Source organism: Gracilinanus agilis, chromosome 1, assembly GCF_016433145.1.
Source record: "Gracilinanus agilis isolate LMUSP501 chromosome 1, AgileGrace, whole genome shotgun sequence".
Taxonomy (NCBI): Eukaryota; Metazoa; Chordata; class Mammalia; order Didelphimorphia; family Didelphidae; genus Gracilinanus; species Gracilinanus agilis.
Window position 1 is genome coordinate 122,177,678 of NC_058130.1, and position 15,839 is coordinate 122,193,516.

A 15,839-nucleotide genomic window follows, 5' to 3' on the forward strand; every position below is an offset into this window, starting at 1 on the left:
AATATCCTAGGCATCATTTCCCTAATGTTATCAAATAATTTAGATACTTTTAAAATTGCTTTTCCCTTTCCTGTTCCTAAGACAGAGAGAAGGAAATCATTATCTGTGATATTGGAAGAATAATAATTCTTTATTAGAAGATGCAGAAGGATTAGTTGGTTTCTCCCAAGTAATACAAAGCAAAAAATGATTTTTCTTGCAGCTGACTAATCAGTTAAAGACTGAAATATTCTTCATTATTTTAATCAGTTCTCAAATAATTTTCAACCATATCTCCATTCTATTTTGATTAAAATTAGATTTTTTTAAATGATAAGACATAATCTCTTCATATTTTACTTAAAAAATAAATGGACAAAAAGGTATTTCGTGATACTGAGATATATAGTCCACCATTGCATCAAATGCATTTAAGCATTAAAATCTATTTTTTAAAGTCATTTGGTAGTGAGTAATGAAAGCTGACTTACTATTATAACCTAATTTTAACCTCCAGAATCCCCATCATAATGCAGCAGGGCTAATAGATTAAAGTATGGGGCTCTATGACATTGAACTTCCTTGCAATTAAATTCTATGGGTCTGTGCTGCCGATTCCCATAACAAAGGGTCATTTTAATCATCCTGCAAGTTGTGGTGCATTAATCTGTATAATAGTTTGATAAAGAACATTTATTAATTCAGAAATATTTGGGTCAGGATGGGTTGTTTCCCACTTTTTTACTGATATAATTGAGACCACATTGTAGAATTAATGGTGGAAGAAATAAGATATGCATTGACTGGAAAATGAAAATTATTTCTGATAAAGAACCCAAGCCCTTGATATATCTTTTGGAAGTACCAACAATACATCAAGTTACTATTGTAGAGGGGAATGAATGAGTAGTAAGTGATGTTCTCACTTTCTGCTTACTCATCTACCTTCAGATCCCTCCAGACTCTCTTTTTTTTCTTACTCTGGATAATATAAAAGCTTTGTCGTAATTTCACCATGCCACTTGGCACTGCCAAATATGACAAAGCAGTGCTACTCAAATGAAAGTCTAAAATGTGTTTGACCAAGTAATTTTTTTAAAAGCCTGTAATTCAATTTGTTGGAAACCCCTCAAATGAGAGAATGTTGGCCTAAGGGAATTTCCACAGCTATGACTCATATTTATGGCTATAAAAATTGAAGGATGATTCTGAAGGAGAATTACTCTCAACATTATCTTCTCATTTGTCGCATTCTGTTTAGGGGGCCTCCCAAAGTGATAAATTCCATGAGTACTATTGCTGTTATCAAGACCATTTCAGGCACATCCATTATTACTCCTATAAAAATGAGAGTATTAGTTATATTTGTTGATAGTAGCTCACATTTATATATTATTTTAAGATTTAAAAATATTTTCATTTCCACATTTCATTTGGGAGGCAATATAAGGATCATCATCCCCATTTAACAAGTAAGGAGCCTAAGGCCCAGAGAGATTAGATCCCTCAGATCCTGATTGTAGATTCAGAGCTAAAAGATAAAATAGAGGTAATGTAGTACAGCCGCCTCATTTATAAATGAGAAAAATGGGACCCAGAAGGATAAAATGAATTGCCAACACCCCCCCCCAAACTCCAACAATTCTCAGTTAGCAAATATCTGACCCAGGATTCAAACCCATATCCTGACATCAAAGTTAATATTATCCCACTGGACCACACTAGCTCCTCTAGGCATTGAAAGGGATGTGAAAGAAGTCAGGACTTGATCCCAGGACAGAGTACAATCCAACAATATCATGTAATCTTTGAGTTTAATTGTAGAATATTGACTTATAATTGGATGAATGGGCCAGTTTGTGATCATAGCAACAGTATAGTTACCATTTGCTGCCATCCAACTACATGTTCATAAGTTAAAGTGTAATAGAGGCAGGATTCCAAATGATAAATGCAAACTAAAAGGATTCCATCTGTGGCCAGAATGATTACACTTGAGGTACAGTGCACATATTATTCTGGAGACCAGGATAATTCAAACATCTCAAATACATAGGAATTTAGGTAGTAATTACGGAAATGATAGGAATATGGATAAATTATGATAGCATACTACTTCCAAAATATGAATACAATCAAGGATACATTCAAGGTTTGATCAGTGAGGTGGAAGTGGTATGCTGATATATATTCATACAAACTGCTGTTATTTATACTTGATTAGCTGTCTTTCAGAGAGATACAAATCTGATCAATATTATGTTTGCTTTCATCACACTTAGTGACTGCTAACATTTACATTACATCTATGCTGACCTTTTTCCTGATTCCCCAAATGTAACATTTCCTCTAGTTTTTGAGATCAGATTTTAAAAAAAAGTCCTTTAAAAGGTATCCATATGAACACCTACTTTAAAAAATAAAAATAGCCCAAACTATTATTATAGATGTAGGCCAAATACATGAATTTTCAGATATTCTAAGTATCAATTTTTGATCAGTAGAACTTATAGCATTCTGCTTATAAGGCTAGCTCTTAATTTAGTGATTATTTGAAGAATTTAGTAAAATTCCACAGTGTGTTTTTTGACAAAATAATTCAAAATGATTTTAATCAAATTTGATAATTTGTTACTCATGATAATATTGTTACCAATTTATTTTTTTCAGTTTAGTTAGTATCTAATTTTTTTCATATGTAATCAAAGAATTTTAGGTATGCATTAGGAGATCTGAAGAACCTTAAGACATTTAGTCAAACTCTTTGATAGATGAGGAAATTGAGATCTGTATGTGGTAAGGAATTGATGATGGGACATGACTTGCCAAAGGTCATTAGACTAGTTTGTTGCAAAGTAAAGTCTTAAGATCAGACTTCCTGGCTCCTAATTTGATGCTCTTGTGAATTGTTATTCATTGCCATGAAATTATGAAATAGCCAAGCATGCCTAATTCTTTGGGTACTCTCTGGGGAAGACCATGCTGGCAGCAGGAAGTAAGACTGTACTCATTTTTAAAAGACATGGAAATATAGAAACAAACAGCAAGAAGTACTGAGGCCAACCAGGTTGAGGGAGTATAAGAATAAATTACAGAGCCTCTGCCAAAACTGTAATAATAATGAGAGCCAGTACCCAAATGTTATGATAGAGGGGGAGAGAGAGAGAGTCTATGTGGGGTGACTCTCTCCTCCAGCTCTCTCCTCCACCAAATATACACTGCCGAGATTCTGAGGACATATCACCCCAAAACTGGATGGCCTGGATGGTCTTGCTGCCCCACAGAAATTGGGGGTGGGGCTTCCCTATAAGATGAAGTATGGGGTACCCCAAACTGATTATGAATGAGGGCGGGGTTCATGTAAGCCTCCCCCGAGGTCAGTCAACTTCACAGCTGGTGGCCTGGCTGAAAGATGGAGGCAGCCAGACCAAGCTGTGGTTCCTTTCCCCCAACCCCCACTTGTCTCTCAGGCACTCTGGAATGCTATCCGACTAATGAAAGTCATTTATTAATAGCAATATAGGGATTGGGGAAAGGGGTGAAGGGCAGAGGGATTTGGGGGTGCCTTCTTCTCTATTTCTATGGGGTCCTTCTCTAGTGTGGGAACCTTTGGGGTTCCTGCTCCCAAGTGTTGCCCCTCACCACTTCTCCTTCAGTTTCTATTTCTAATTCCTATTTCTATCCTTTTCTGTAATTGCAAAGTCAAACCGGAAAGGGTCTCTCAGCAAGGTTGAGTAATGGGAGAAGGAGCCTAAGAGATAGCTCCCAAAATGGAGTCCCAAAACTTAGCTGTCTTGATGATTGAAGTCTTGCTGGGTGGGAAGCGACAGGATGCCTTTGACCAGAGAATAGGGGTGTCAGTTGTCCAAAGAAAGATCCTCAGAAAGCCCTCAGGACTGGATTTGAGCTGAGATGTTCTCCTCCTCCCTCTCTCAGTCCTCCCCTGGAAGTCCTTTCTCCCTTCTTCCTCCTCTGGAGAATTACCCAGAATTCTCTCTCTGGTCCCAACTGTCATCAACTGGCACCAATAACCTTCTTCTCGCTGTTTTGTGCCACCCTCATCCTTACAGTAGTAGAGGAAGGTAGAGAGTATGAGAAGGAGAGTAGGGAAGGAAAGAAACACAGAAAATCACTGGCATAATGAGGGAATAGAGTTGGGAGCATTTGACAGCATGGACCCAAATGAAGATAGTAGATGCTATCTTCAGGAGCTGAAGATTGATGTTTCATATTTATAGGATTTTTAAATGGATGAACAGACTAACTCTTATCTGTGTTACCTTGTAGTTAAGTTAATTAACATATCCAAATCATCTCAAAGTTGTCACTAAAACTTTAAAGTTAACATTTGGTGTTCTGCTAGTCTTACTATGGATGTTTGAAACATTCCTGAGATTTACATATTAAAAGACTAAGAGACCCTGACATTAAAGTCTGGAGGGCTTCTCGTTATTCAGTATATATTCCTGGGATGTGACATTTGATTAATATATTATACAATTTGTGGATTGTGCTCTTTTAATCTTTGGGTTGGTCTGAACATGACTTCTAGGTTCCCTTTTACAATCCTGGTTCCTGCTCTTTCTACTTTATACTCTTTAGTGGTGGTAGTGTTCAGGGAGAACCAGACAAGATACAATTTTAACACATCTTCCTTTAATAAGAAGGTCATAGATTTACATATATTAAAGGCTATATAATAGTTCAACTCTCTTATAGATTAGAAAAAAGAGGCCAGAGGAGATTGAGTCATTTATTTAAGTTCATGTAGGCAGTTATGTTGTCAGATGTTCTGAGAGATCTTAGACATATAGATAGAATGTAAGAGTATGTGTGTGAATATATATACACATATATGTCTTTTTCTATTTTTAATAGAATAAATCAAATAACTCAGAAACATTATAATATCAATGATAAAATCATATTCAAGGATGATCATTGTATAGACACACTTCGTTTCATTGTGATAGCACTGCCCTTGAAATTTTAGTTAAAAATCTCCCTATTTGTCTCTAAGAAAGTTAGAGTAAACATGACCACATATGCTTTTAAGTTAACTGGTAAATTTGGTAATAAGCAGAGAGGAAAAAAAGATCCATACTCAATCACTAGGATCTTGAAGAAACTACAATTGGAGTTTATCATAGTAAGCATATGTTAAAAGAAAAATATTTTATAAGAAATACCTCTAGTCAGTTTTATATTGACTTTTACCTTGTTCTAGGGATTTCCCTCTCATATTTTAGCTGTAAATGTGCCTTCCTCCACCTACCACATTAGCTTCATTTGAGTAGCAAAAGGCTGAGCTAGTTGTATCAGTATTTATAGAATTATTCTTTCTTAAGAATGGTGTTGGGCCAGTTTACCCAAAAGAAGACAAAGAGTATGTGGAAGAATCTCAAGTTGTCAGTCAGTGAAGGAAAGCTGAGTACCTTTTCCTGATCAAGGATATTCATTATTAATCACTTGGGTATTGTTATTATCCATTAAAAATGGAGTAGTACTTGTAATATATACAATATATATGCAAATTTTGGATATATAAATATATATATGTACATACCTGAGATTTGTTTGTCAAGGCAAAGATGACTTTCTGTTTATTTAGAATGCCCTTAGTGATTTGAACAGAAAAGCTGTCACCCTGTTTTAGCAAAACAAGACATTGTTTAACTTCACATTACCCCTTTCTCCTTAGATAGTAAAATAAATATAAGTAACATTCTTTGCACTATTCCAAACTGAAATAATTTGTCTTAAAGTGTCACAAGTAAGACCATATGTGATATGTGGGATCAAAGTGTGTCATCATATGGCTGTAACTATTAGACTGGTTCCTATTAAGAAGCTATTTCAATAGTTTCACCTAATGAATAGTGGTGAGGAAAGGACAAAAGTTGGACAGGCTTTTCATCAAACACTTTCTCTCATACTTTGCAATTGTCTCACTAAGTTCTTTGAATCTATTTCTTCATCATGAAATGGGAATTCAAATACTTCTAGTACCTACCTTATAGGATAATGTTTAAATAAAATAATGTATGTAATGATAATAATAACAGATAACATTTAGATAGCACCTACTGTGTGATAGGCACTATGTTAAACATTTTACAAGTATCTTATTTGATCTTTACAACATCCCTGTGAGATAAGTATTATTATTTTCTTTATTTTAATTATTTTAATTTATTTTTTATTCTATATTTCACCACTACCACCAAAAAGCATTTAACTAAACAAATGCATAGAAACAATTATGTGCAAAATCACAAACTACATGTTGCTTACAATTTGTTTAAAAATATGAAATTATACTTGTATGCTAATATTAAACATTTTCTCCTTTTGAGTTCCCTTTGGATTTTTTTACTTGAATAGTTTTTCTCTTGATTTTGTGACTTTTAAAAAATGTAATAACAGTAAGAATTATTTTTATTCTCTTTTCATCTCTTCATGTATTTCTTTCATTTTCTTTATGTTTTCAATTATTTGACATTTCTAATAACATAATAGAATCAATTACATTCAGATATCACAATCTAGTCAGCCATTTCCCTCATGCATTTCATTTGTATTACTTCCAGTTATTTTGTCATAACTAGACTTCCCTGAATATTTTCATACATACACAACTTTTTACCCTCTCAATAATGCCCTTTGAGCCTAACTCTAGTAATGGGATCTTTAAGGCTATGAGCATGAACAGCTTTATGACACAATGTATATTTCTATTTTCTAAAAATAAATCACTACTGCTTTGGTGATATAATGTTAGGCATGTTTCTCTATGTTCCTATAAGCATTTAATCTTATCACTGTAGCCCATTTGGTTCTGAGTTAATATTTATTATCATAACCATATTTTGCTAGATTGGTGATTAGAAATAATCTGTTGCCAGGACGATACTCTTTCCAAAGCAAGTTTTTCCAGCTTGGTCATACCCAGTGGAACTTTTGTTCAAGTGCCACAACCCTTCAGTGATACAGGATTACTTCCATAATATGATGAGTTTTAAAGTAAGATTTTTGCATAGTAGTTATGTTCTCTAAGCCATTGTTGCCCTACCAGAAACTATGTTTAGATTATCTGCATTCTCAGGCTTAGATCTACTACTAATCTCATGGAGATGTATGTGGGTTCTCCAAATATCTACGTCATTTAACTTATCTCAAGTTCTGTTCATCTCCTTAATTTCTTTTTTACCTATTTTTAGGTAGATTTATAAGTTCTGAGAGGAGGAAATTAAGGTCTGCTGCTATATTATCCTCATTATATAGATGAGGAAATTAATGCAAACAGAAATTGAATGACTTGGCAAGGGTCACACAGATAGTCTCTGAAGCTCGATTTGATTCCAGGCCCAGCACTCTTTCTACATAGCTGCCTCATTTGAAATGTTTTACAAACCTTAAAACCCTCTCCAAATATCTGTGAGAAGTAAGGAGCCTATAATACATTATTAACCTTATAATGGTATCAGAATCTAATAGAAAATTGTAGAGAATCCAAATATATTAATCCTAGGAAGGATCCTAGAAATCATGTATCTAATCTCTCATTTTTTGACAAGTGAAGAACCTGAGCATCAAAAGAATACCAAGACCCTTGATATAGACTTTATTGAGAATACTATCTTTCTATTAAGAGTGCTGATTCTTTGTATTAAACTTTAAATCAGTGTTTATAATTATTTAGGTCTAAACATATTACATGTTATTGAGTACTTGAAATAATTGAGCACAGAAAGCTACTCTAATGGATGTTCAGAACAACATATGATCCAAAAATAATTTTTGTTGATCTTATAATAGAATGTATAACCTCTTTATCTAAGAAGTTATAGTCACATGAAAATAAATTTTAATTCACCAAAAGAGAAGTTGTTTGAGATTTAAATATGAATAACCTTATAAAGGATTAATTAGAACATGACCTTACTGCAAAAATGTGAAATGTGAGATAGTTTCTGGGATAGAGGTCTCATATCTAAAATATAGAGAGAACTTTGTCAAATTTATTAGAATCAGATCCATTTCCCAGTTTATAAATGGTCAGAATATATGAAGAAATAGCTTTTGGATGAAGATGTCAAAACTTCATATAACCATATGAAGCTTTATCAAATAGAGAAATGCTAATCAAAACAAATTGGAAATATTATCTTATGCCTATAAAATTGGCCAAAATGATAAAAGGGCAAAATGACAGATATTGGAGGGTTTGTGAGAAAATGAGGACACTAATATACTAATTCTTTTTTAAACCCTTAACCTTCTGTCTCAGAAACAATACTTTGTGTTGATTCTAAGACAGAAAAGTAGTAAGGGCTAGGCAATGGAGGTCAAGTGACTTGTTCAGGGTCACACAGCTGGAAGGATCTGAAGCCTGATTTGAACCCAGGACCTCCCGTCTCTAGGCTTGGCTCTCAATCCACTGAAATCCAGCTGCCCCCACTAATATACTATTGGTGGAAGTATTAACTACTCCATCCATTTTGGAGAACAATCTGGAATAAAGCATGGTTATAAAACTGTATACCTTTTAACCCAGCAATACAACTATTGGGTTTATTTCCTCACATGATCAGGGAAAAAGGAAAACCTTATGTTCTAAAATATTGATGGCAGCCCTCTTTGTATTGGCAATGAACTGGAAATTGAGGGAATGTCCATCAATTGGGGAATGAATAAACAAGTTGTGTCTTATGATTGTAATGGAATACTATTACATCATAAGAAATGACAAACAAGGTAATTGAAAAACATGTAAAAACTTATATGAAATTATGAAGGGTAAAATGAGTAAAACCAAGAGAACATTATATATATATATATGGCAAAAGAAATATTATTTGAAGAATGACTTGTGAATGATCACCTCCAAAGAAACAATTGATTAAAAAAAGCAAGACATAGTTTTTAATATATATATATATATATATATGAATACATAATTTTTGTTAAATGATGCCTTCTCTAAGTAGGAGGATTGAGGAAGGGTGTTACCTGGATACTTTAATATAACAAACAGACAATTCAATTTCAATTAAAAAATAAATGTAATGCACCATCTATTTATATATTTATAAATGATGTATAAATTTCATATGTACAAATAAAAATATTCAATCATTGTATATTGGTGGTAGGGGGAAATTCTGCTCACTCTTTAAAGGACCTTTTGTCAAGAATATAAGCAAAAACCTGACTCAAAGTATGTCGATGAAGTCAAGCAATACTTATGTTGATTAAGTAAAATATAGATATAGGTATGATTGCTTAGTTAAAGAATTTTTATGGTATTGGAAAGAAAAACAGATTTAGGAACCATGTTCAAATCTTGGACTCTGAATCTTTTTTTTTCTTTGTAAGCTTATGCAAGATGCTAATACAAAGGTATTAGATCATATTTGATGATCTCTAAATTTTTATAGCTATGAAATCTGTGCCCCCTGCAAGAAGCTGCCTAATTCTCTTCATATAAGTTTTTATGTGCTATTGACTATTCTTTGTAGACTTTGCTGAGTGTGGACAATGATAGCAATTACTGAAAATTGACTTCATTGGTCTTGTTAAATTCTGGGCAGTGTGATAGTAACCTCTAGTATTTCATTTTAACATAAAAGGGAAGAAATGGAAAAAATAGGAGAATTGAGATTTAGTGATGTTGACATATTCAATGAAATCCAGGCAAATCTATTTTGATTTTGGTCCTGAAATATATTTTCCCATTAAACAGTCAATAGTTTCTTTTGTTTACGTGTCTCTTTCTTTTCCTCTCCTCTTCCACATCCTAAAGCTGCTTAAGGAGATATCTCGGAAACGCAGGAGCCTCCGTCACGAAAGAGAGGTTGAACTAAAGCCATATATTGCTGCTCATTTTGATGTTCTTCCTACTGAGTTCACCTTGGGGGATGAGAAACATTATGGTGGCTTCACTAACAAGCAGCTCCAGAGTGGTCAGGAGTATGTCTTCTTCGTCTTAGCTGTCATGGAGCATGCAGAGTCGGTAAGATTGCTACGCTTTAGATTTTATTCCTATAAAGATGAGTGCAGTTTAACATTTATGAAATGCCTTTGGTATGTAAACTGTTATAATAAGTGCTAGGAACATAAAGGCTAAAATGAAATACTTCCCATTCTAAAGGAAATTTTATTCTAGTTGATATATACAAACACATATATGTACATGACTATATACACATATAAGCATCATATAAACACTGCACATAAGCATATGCATACATGGGAGTATACAAATATACATGCACAAAAATATATCTATATATGTGTGTAATCTTTTATATAATATCCCTATATAAAAATACAGATGCTATAAATATAAATGCATATAGATAGTAATTTGAGGAGAAAGAGAGTACCAACAACCTAGGGAGATCAAGAAAGGCTTCAAGAAGAATATGGTATCTAAGTTAATTCTTGAATGAAGCCAAATGATTTCCAATGTCATTTTGTAAATAAAGATTGCTTCGTTTATTGAATTTGTCTCCCCCAGTGAGACAGCCTGTGTCAAGGCACAGAGGCAGGAAATAGTAGCCAAATTCAGAGAATAACTAGAATGTACATATGCGTGAAGGGTAGGAAATATTTTTTTAAGTATGGCAAAGTAGGCTATTGAGAACTTTAAATGCCAAGATAATAAATTTGTATTTTTTCCCTAGAAGCCATATATAAATTTCTAAAGATTTTTGACCAAGATAGTTATATATTCTGACTAGTGGTCTGGGAAGCTTATTTTACCAGCTCTGTGGAGATGGAATTGAAGAGGAGAGACCCTGGAAGCAGAAAAATCAATTTAGAGGCTATTTTAAGAACCCAGATAATCATCAATCCATCAAAAATGATCTAATTAGGTTCTATTCTGTGCTAGGCAACTGGAAGTACAAATTCAGTAGATGAAACAGCCCTTATATACAAGAAGATACAACTCTCCTGTAGAGTTGGGACCTTATGAATGAAAAGAATGGGATAGAAATTTGACAGGACTTAGCAACTGGTTGACTATAGAAGAGAAGGGAGAAAAAAAAGTTAAGGTTTATTCCACACTTACCGAGATGAAGTAGAGGAATAGTAGGGACCTACTACTAATGGGAAAATTTAGGAGGAGAAATTATTTTTTTTTTATTGTTGAATTCGTTTTAGTAAGCTTGTAGATTTGATGAACCTTTCTTTACTGAGCATTGTTTGACTTTTTTTATTTTTTTAAAGGCACATCTTGAGTAGTATTTTTATTTATATTCTTAACAACAGGCACACTACGTAGTGAGGAGAATTTGCCCCCAACCAACAAAAAATAATATTTTCATTTGTGTGTTTTAAGCCATCTAGGTGTAAGTAACCAATAGGCATTTGATGTTGTATTTTTAGAGTTTAGAGAGAGAGAGAAATTTCTAGATTCAGAGATTATAGGGTCATCTTCAGATACATGATGATTCAATCAATGGAATAAAGCCTGTTGAGATGATTTCACATAGGAGATTTGGGGAGGGAAGAAATTAGTATGGCAGAGAGCCATGGAGATTGTGCATAGCAAAGAGACAAAAGGTACAGAGGCAAAATTATTAGGATTTGTCAAAAAAGTAGAAGGAGAACCAGAGCAATGCCCAGGGAATCCAAAATAGGAGAGAGCAGCCGCGTGGCCAACATTACTGAAAAACAAACAAACAAAACAAAACAAGAAAACACAAGGTCAAAAGTGAAAAGAGACTTTCAGATTTAGCAATTATGAGATTATTTAGAAAATTGGAAAAAGCAGTTTGAGTTGAGTTGTGGGGTTGGAATTCATATTTCAAGAGTTTGAAGATTGGATAGTAAGAAAGTGATGGCGATGAATTTAGATAGCTTATTCTAAGATGTTAAGAAGAGGACAGGTATAGATTCTTCATCCCTGGGAGATGTCTCTGGGCTCTTCTGGATCATTTCCAATAAGCTTCTACTCTGAAAGTGATATACTATATCCATAATGTTTTACAGTTTTTTAGACTGATGCTGAAAATCTTGTTATCTACTAAGAGGCAGGCAGTATGCTATTGTAGAAAGTACATTGGATTTGGTGTTGAGGTAGTTTTAAGTCCCACTTCAATTGCTTATAAGCTTTGTGACTGTGGCCAAACTTTCTCTTCTTTGGGTCTGTTTTTTCACTTGTAAAATAAAAGAGTTAGACTAGATAACTTGTGTCAAACTCGAATAGAAATGTTAAACTCAAAAAGAAAACCACAAAGTAACATTCGTTATATGTTTTTACTTGTTTGCTTCTTAATATTTTCCCAATTACATTCTAATCTGTTTTGGGCCTTGAGTTTGACACCAATGGACTTGAAAATGTCAATGTCCCTTCTATCTTCAATGTATATGAACCCATAATATAACAAGATGTTTTTGATGCTTCCCTTAATGAAATATTACTGGTTAGAATGTCAATAAAAGTTAACTGAATTAGAACAAAGCTACTATTATACATACACATTTTTCCCTTCCAACATTTATTAAGGAACATAGCAGAAGTCAAAGGATATATGTCCTTTCAACCTCAGGTTTCTAATTGAATCAACAAATATTTAAACGCTTGCTTATACATACATATTTTTGCCTGAAAGCATCTTTATTTGAAAGAAAATATTCAGTTCTTATAATCACTATGTTGAACCTTCATAATTTGAAGTGATGAGCTTACAAATTTAATATGGCAGCTCAAGAGAATGTTGTTTCCCTTTACGGATGTCTAAAAATGAAGTTTGGGGAGATTTTTTTTCTTTTGGTTTTCACTTTGGATTTGCAAACATCATTGAAATGGGGATGCTCATTCCCAGAATTCTTTTGGAAGATCTGTCTAATGTGAGACAAGCAGAGCCAACTTCTTTAATTACAGTAATTTACTTGTGACTCTATCAGTAGAATCTAAGAAAGTTAGAAAATAATTCGGTAATAAGGAGAATTTCTAAGGTGATCTAAATAATGAGTTGTCTTCTCTTATGTAATTCATCTTGTTCTTATGTCCCTTCATGCCTGGGTTGCTTTAGCTGAATGTAATACTATTATTTTTTTAATCAAGGAAAGACAAAAATAGGATGGAAGAAAAAAATGTGGTAGTTCACATTCACATTTAGCATCTCATATTCTGGTTTCTAATTGATCCCTCAGTCTGCCAAACACAGTAATTGGGTTTAGCCAGATGAGTGCCACCACTTTCAGAAATAAGATGCTTATCAAAGAATTTTCTACATTACTTATTGGTACTGAACTGTGGGACTTCTTTTCAAGTGACTACAGAAATTCCCAAGTGGAAAATCAAAATCCAAAGGCAGCCTTTCTGCATGATTTGCCTTTGAGCACAGAGTATGATTTGAAAAGAAAATGATTGGCTTCTTGGAATTGTTAATGTACAGGTTAAACTTTCTACTTCAAAGTAAAGGCCATTAGGCAGAATACCAAGGGAAAGGAAATTTGGAAATCCTTTATATTGAAAAAACTACCTTGTATGAATATAAAGATATTTTTTAATTGTTGGAATACATTGGAGAAGGCACACACAGAGTAATGCTATTAGACAATCACAGCAAAAGGAGAAACGCAATATATTCTTTTTCACCCTAACTCACACCAGAGAAAGTTTCCTCTCTCTAATCTAGAAATTATCATTGATTGATTTTTAAAAGTTTCAAATCAAGAAGTCATCCATTCACTATGAAACCTATTGCATTATCTCATTAGTCATAAACTTGCTATTTTTCTTGGATTTACCCATCTTACCTTTCATTCCACTGTTGAAAGTCAAAATAAGATAACATCTTTTGCTTCACATACTTCTTAAATGTCTTCATTGTAGAAAGATCATTACCAGAGAGGTCTTGTCTCTGACAAGTAGGCAGTCAACTGAGCAATACTACTGGTATTCTGTACTCATATGGGCTTCAGGTTTTCCTAAAGGGTTTTCTGTTTGCTAATTGTCTAAAGTTCCTAGTTCTCTATAGACAGATTAGTTAATTAACTGGGGAAAAATGAGAACAGCAAATAAAAGAAATGAAGATATCAACCTCTCTCAATGTTCAGTCAGAAAATCTAATCATTGTCAAGAATATGAGAAGGTTAAGGTATGACCTAATGAATGTTGACTTTTACTTGACCCTTAAAATTCATCAACATTTGGACCATTCTTGAAATTTGGAGGAAAAAAACTGGGTAAAATTTTTATTTAGCTTTTTAAAAAATTTAATATTTCATCTTTCTTGACTTGAAATTCTTATGAAATTTAAGTGTCCCTTATGGAGAATTGTGCTTAGAGATCCTATGTAAACATCATCATATACAATTCTATGCCATTGGTTCTAAAGGCAGAACAGTAAAGGGTAAGCAGTGAAGATTAAATGATGTGCCCATAGTCACAGACCTAATAAGTATCTAAGGCTGGATTTGAACCCAGGACCTCTCATGTCTAGGCCTGACTCTCAATCCACTGAGCCACCTATCTGCTCCCTCATTAAACTTTTAAAGTTTGAGACCTCTACTCATTCTGGGTCTATAATACTATGATGTGACTTTGAATCACCACTCTCCAAATGAGTTATTTTGTGTCCACAGACTTCCACTTACATCCCTGAACTTTAGTTCCTCATCTGTAAAATGAAGGGATTTAATTAAATGGCCGACAATATCTGTTCTACACATTCAATCTATATTCTATAATCCTAAGATCCTCTTTGTAGACATTGGACTAGAAATTAGACTAGAAAGAGCAATGGCTTTCAAGTCAGAAAGTTTGCTCATATCTTCTGATGGACTAGTCACTATAACAATGAACAAGACAAATTTAACTTCTCTGGACCTTAGTTTCTACTCTATAAAATTTAAGAATTGGATTAAAGAATTTCTGTAGTCCCTTTCAGCTCTGATACTCTAATCCACTGATCTTAAAAGTTTGGGAAAATAGGTTGTTTCTCCTTTTGATGCAACTGAAGCTCTTTTAGTTTTCTCCTGGTCACACAGTTTATCACAGTTAAAAGGTATAATTCATATTGGGGCAATTTGGGTTGGCTAGGTTGGAGTAGTGAATAGAATACCAGGTCTGGAGTCAGGAAGACCTGAGTTTGACTAACAAAATACATCCATTTTCCTTAGACCATGTATGCAACCAGCCCTTACTCGGATCCTGTTGTATCAATGGACCTTGATCCTCAGCCCATGACAGATGAAGAAGAAGGATTGATCTGGGTTGTGGGTCCTGTGCTTGCAGTTGTGTTTATCATTTGCATTGTCATAGCTATCCTGCTCTACAAAAGGTAGGCTTGCCTCATAACTCTATTGAAATTATACTCATCAGTTAGGAGGTGGAAGGCAAAGAGTATTTCCGGTACCCTTGATATATGTATCATCATTGCATGATTACATTGTAGAAGTATTTTCAGGAAACCTCAAGAAATATGTACCAATTTCTATACGACACGAAAAAGCTAGGATGTTCTATATAGAATCTCATATGGAAACCATTTTTAGCTGATTTTATTACATTTACATTATCCTCTAAAAGGACTTACAAACTAGTTTATCATCCATCATACCCAAGTGACATCCTGCTTTCTTATCTTATCTCATATATGCATGCTTAACACTTCTGGGCAGCATTATCAAGTAATGCCTAATTATAAGGTCAAATGTGCATTTATTTTATGTGATTTGCCCAATTTTACACTCCATTTCTAATTTCTTTATAAAATATAACTGCTATCTTGTTTTATAGGTATAAAAAGCATTAACATTTCCCCCTATATAAGTATTTTAAGACAAAAAAAATTGAAAGATTTGGGTTCAAATAGGAAGATGCTTAAATTCCAAAATTT

The 15,839-nt window shown here is 33.7% G+C and overlaps 1 protein-coding gene across 1 annotated transcript in view; it reads left to right on the forward strand.

Moving 5' to 3' along the window:
- The window catches only part of PTPRD (protein tyrosine phosphatase receptor type D), a 610,060-nt gene that overhangs the window by 437,382 nt on the left and 156,839 nt on the right, over positions 1 to 15,839 (forward strand). The window contains exons 22-23 of the mRNA XM_044656609.1: positions 9,785 to 9,994; positions 15,121 to 15,281. Of these exons, the coding sequence (XP_044512544.1) occupies positions 9,785 to 9,994; positions 15,121 to 15,281 (371 nt within the window). The remainder of the gene's footprint in view (positions 1 to 9,784; positions 9,995 to 15,120; positions 15,282 to 15,839) is intronic.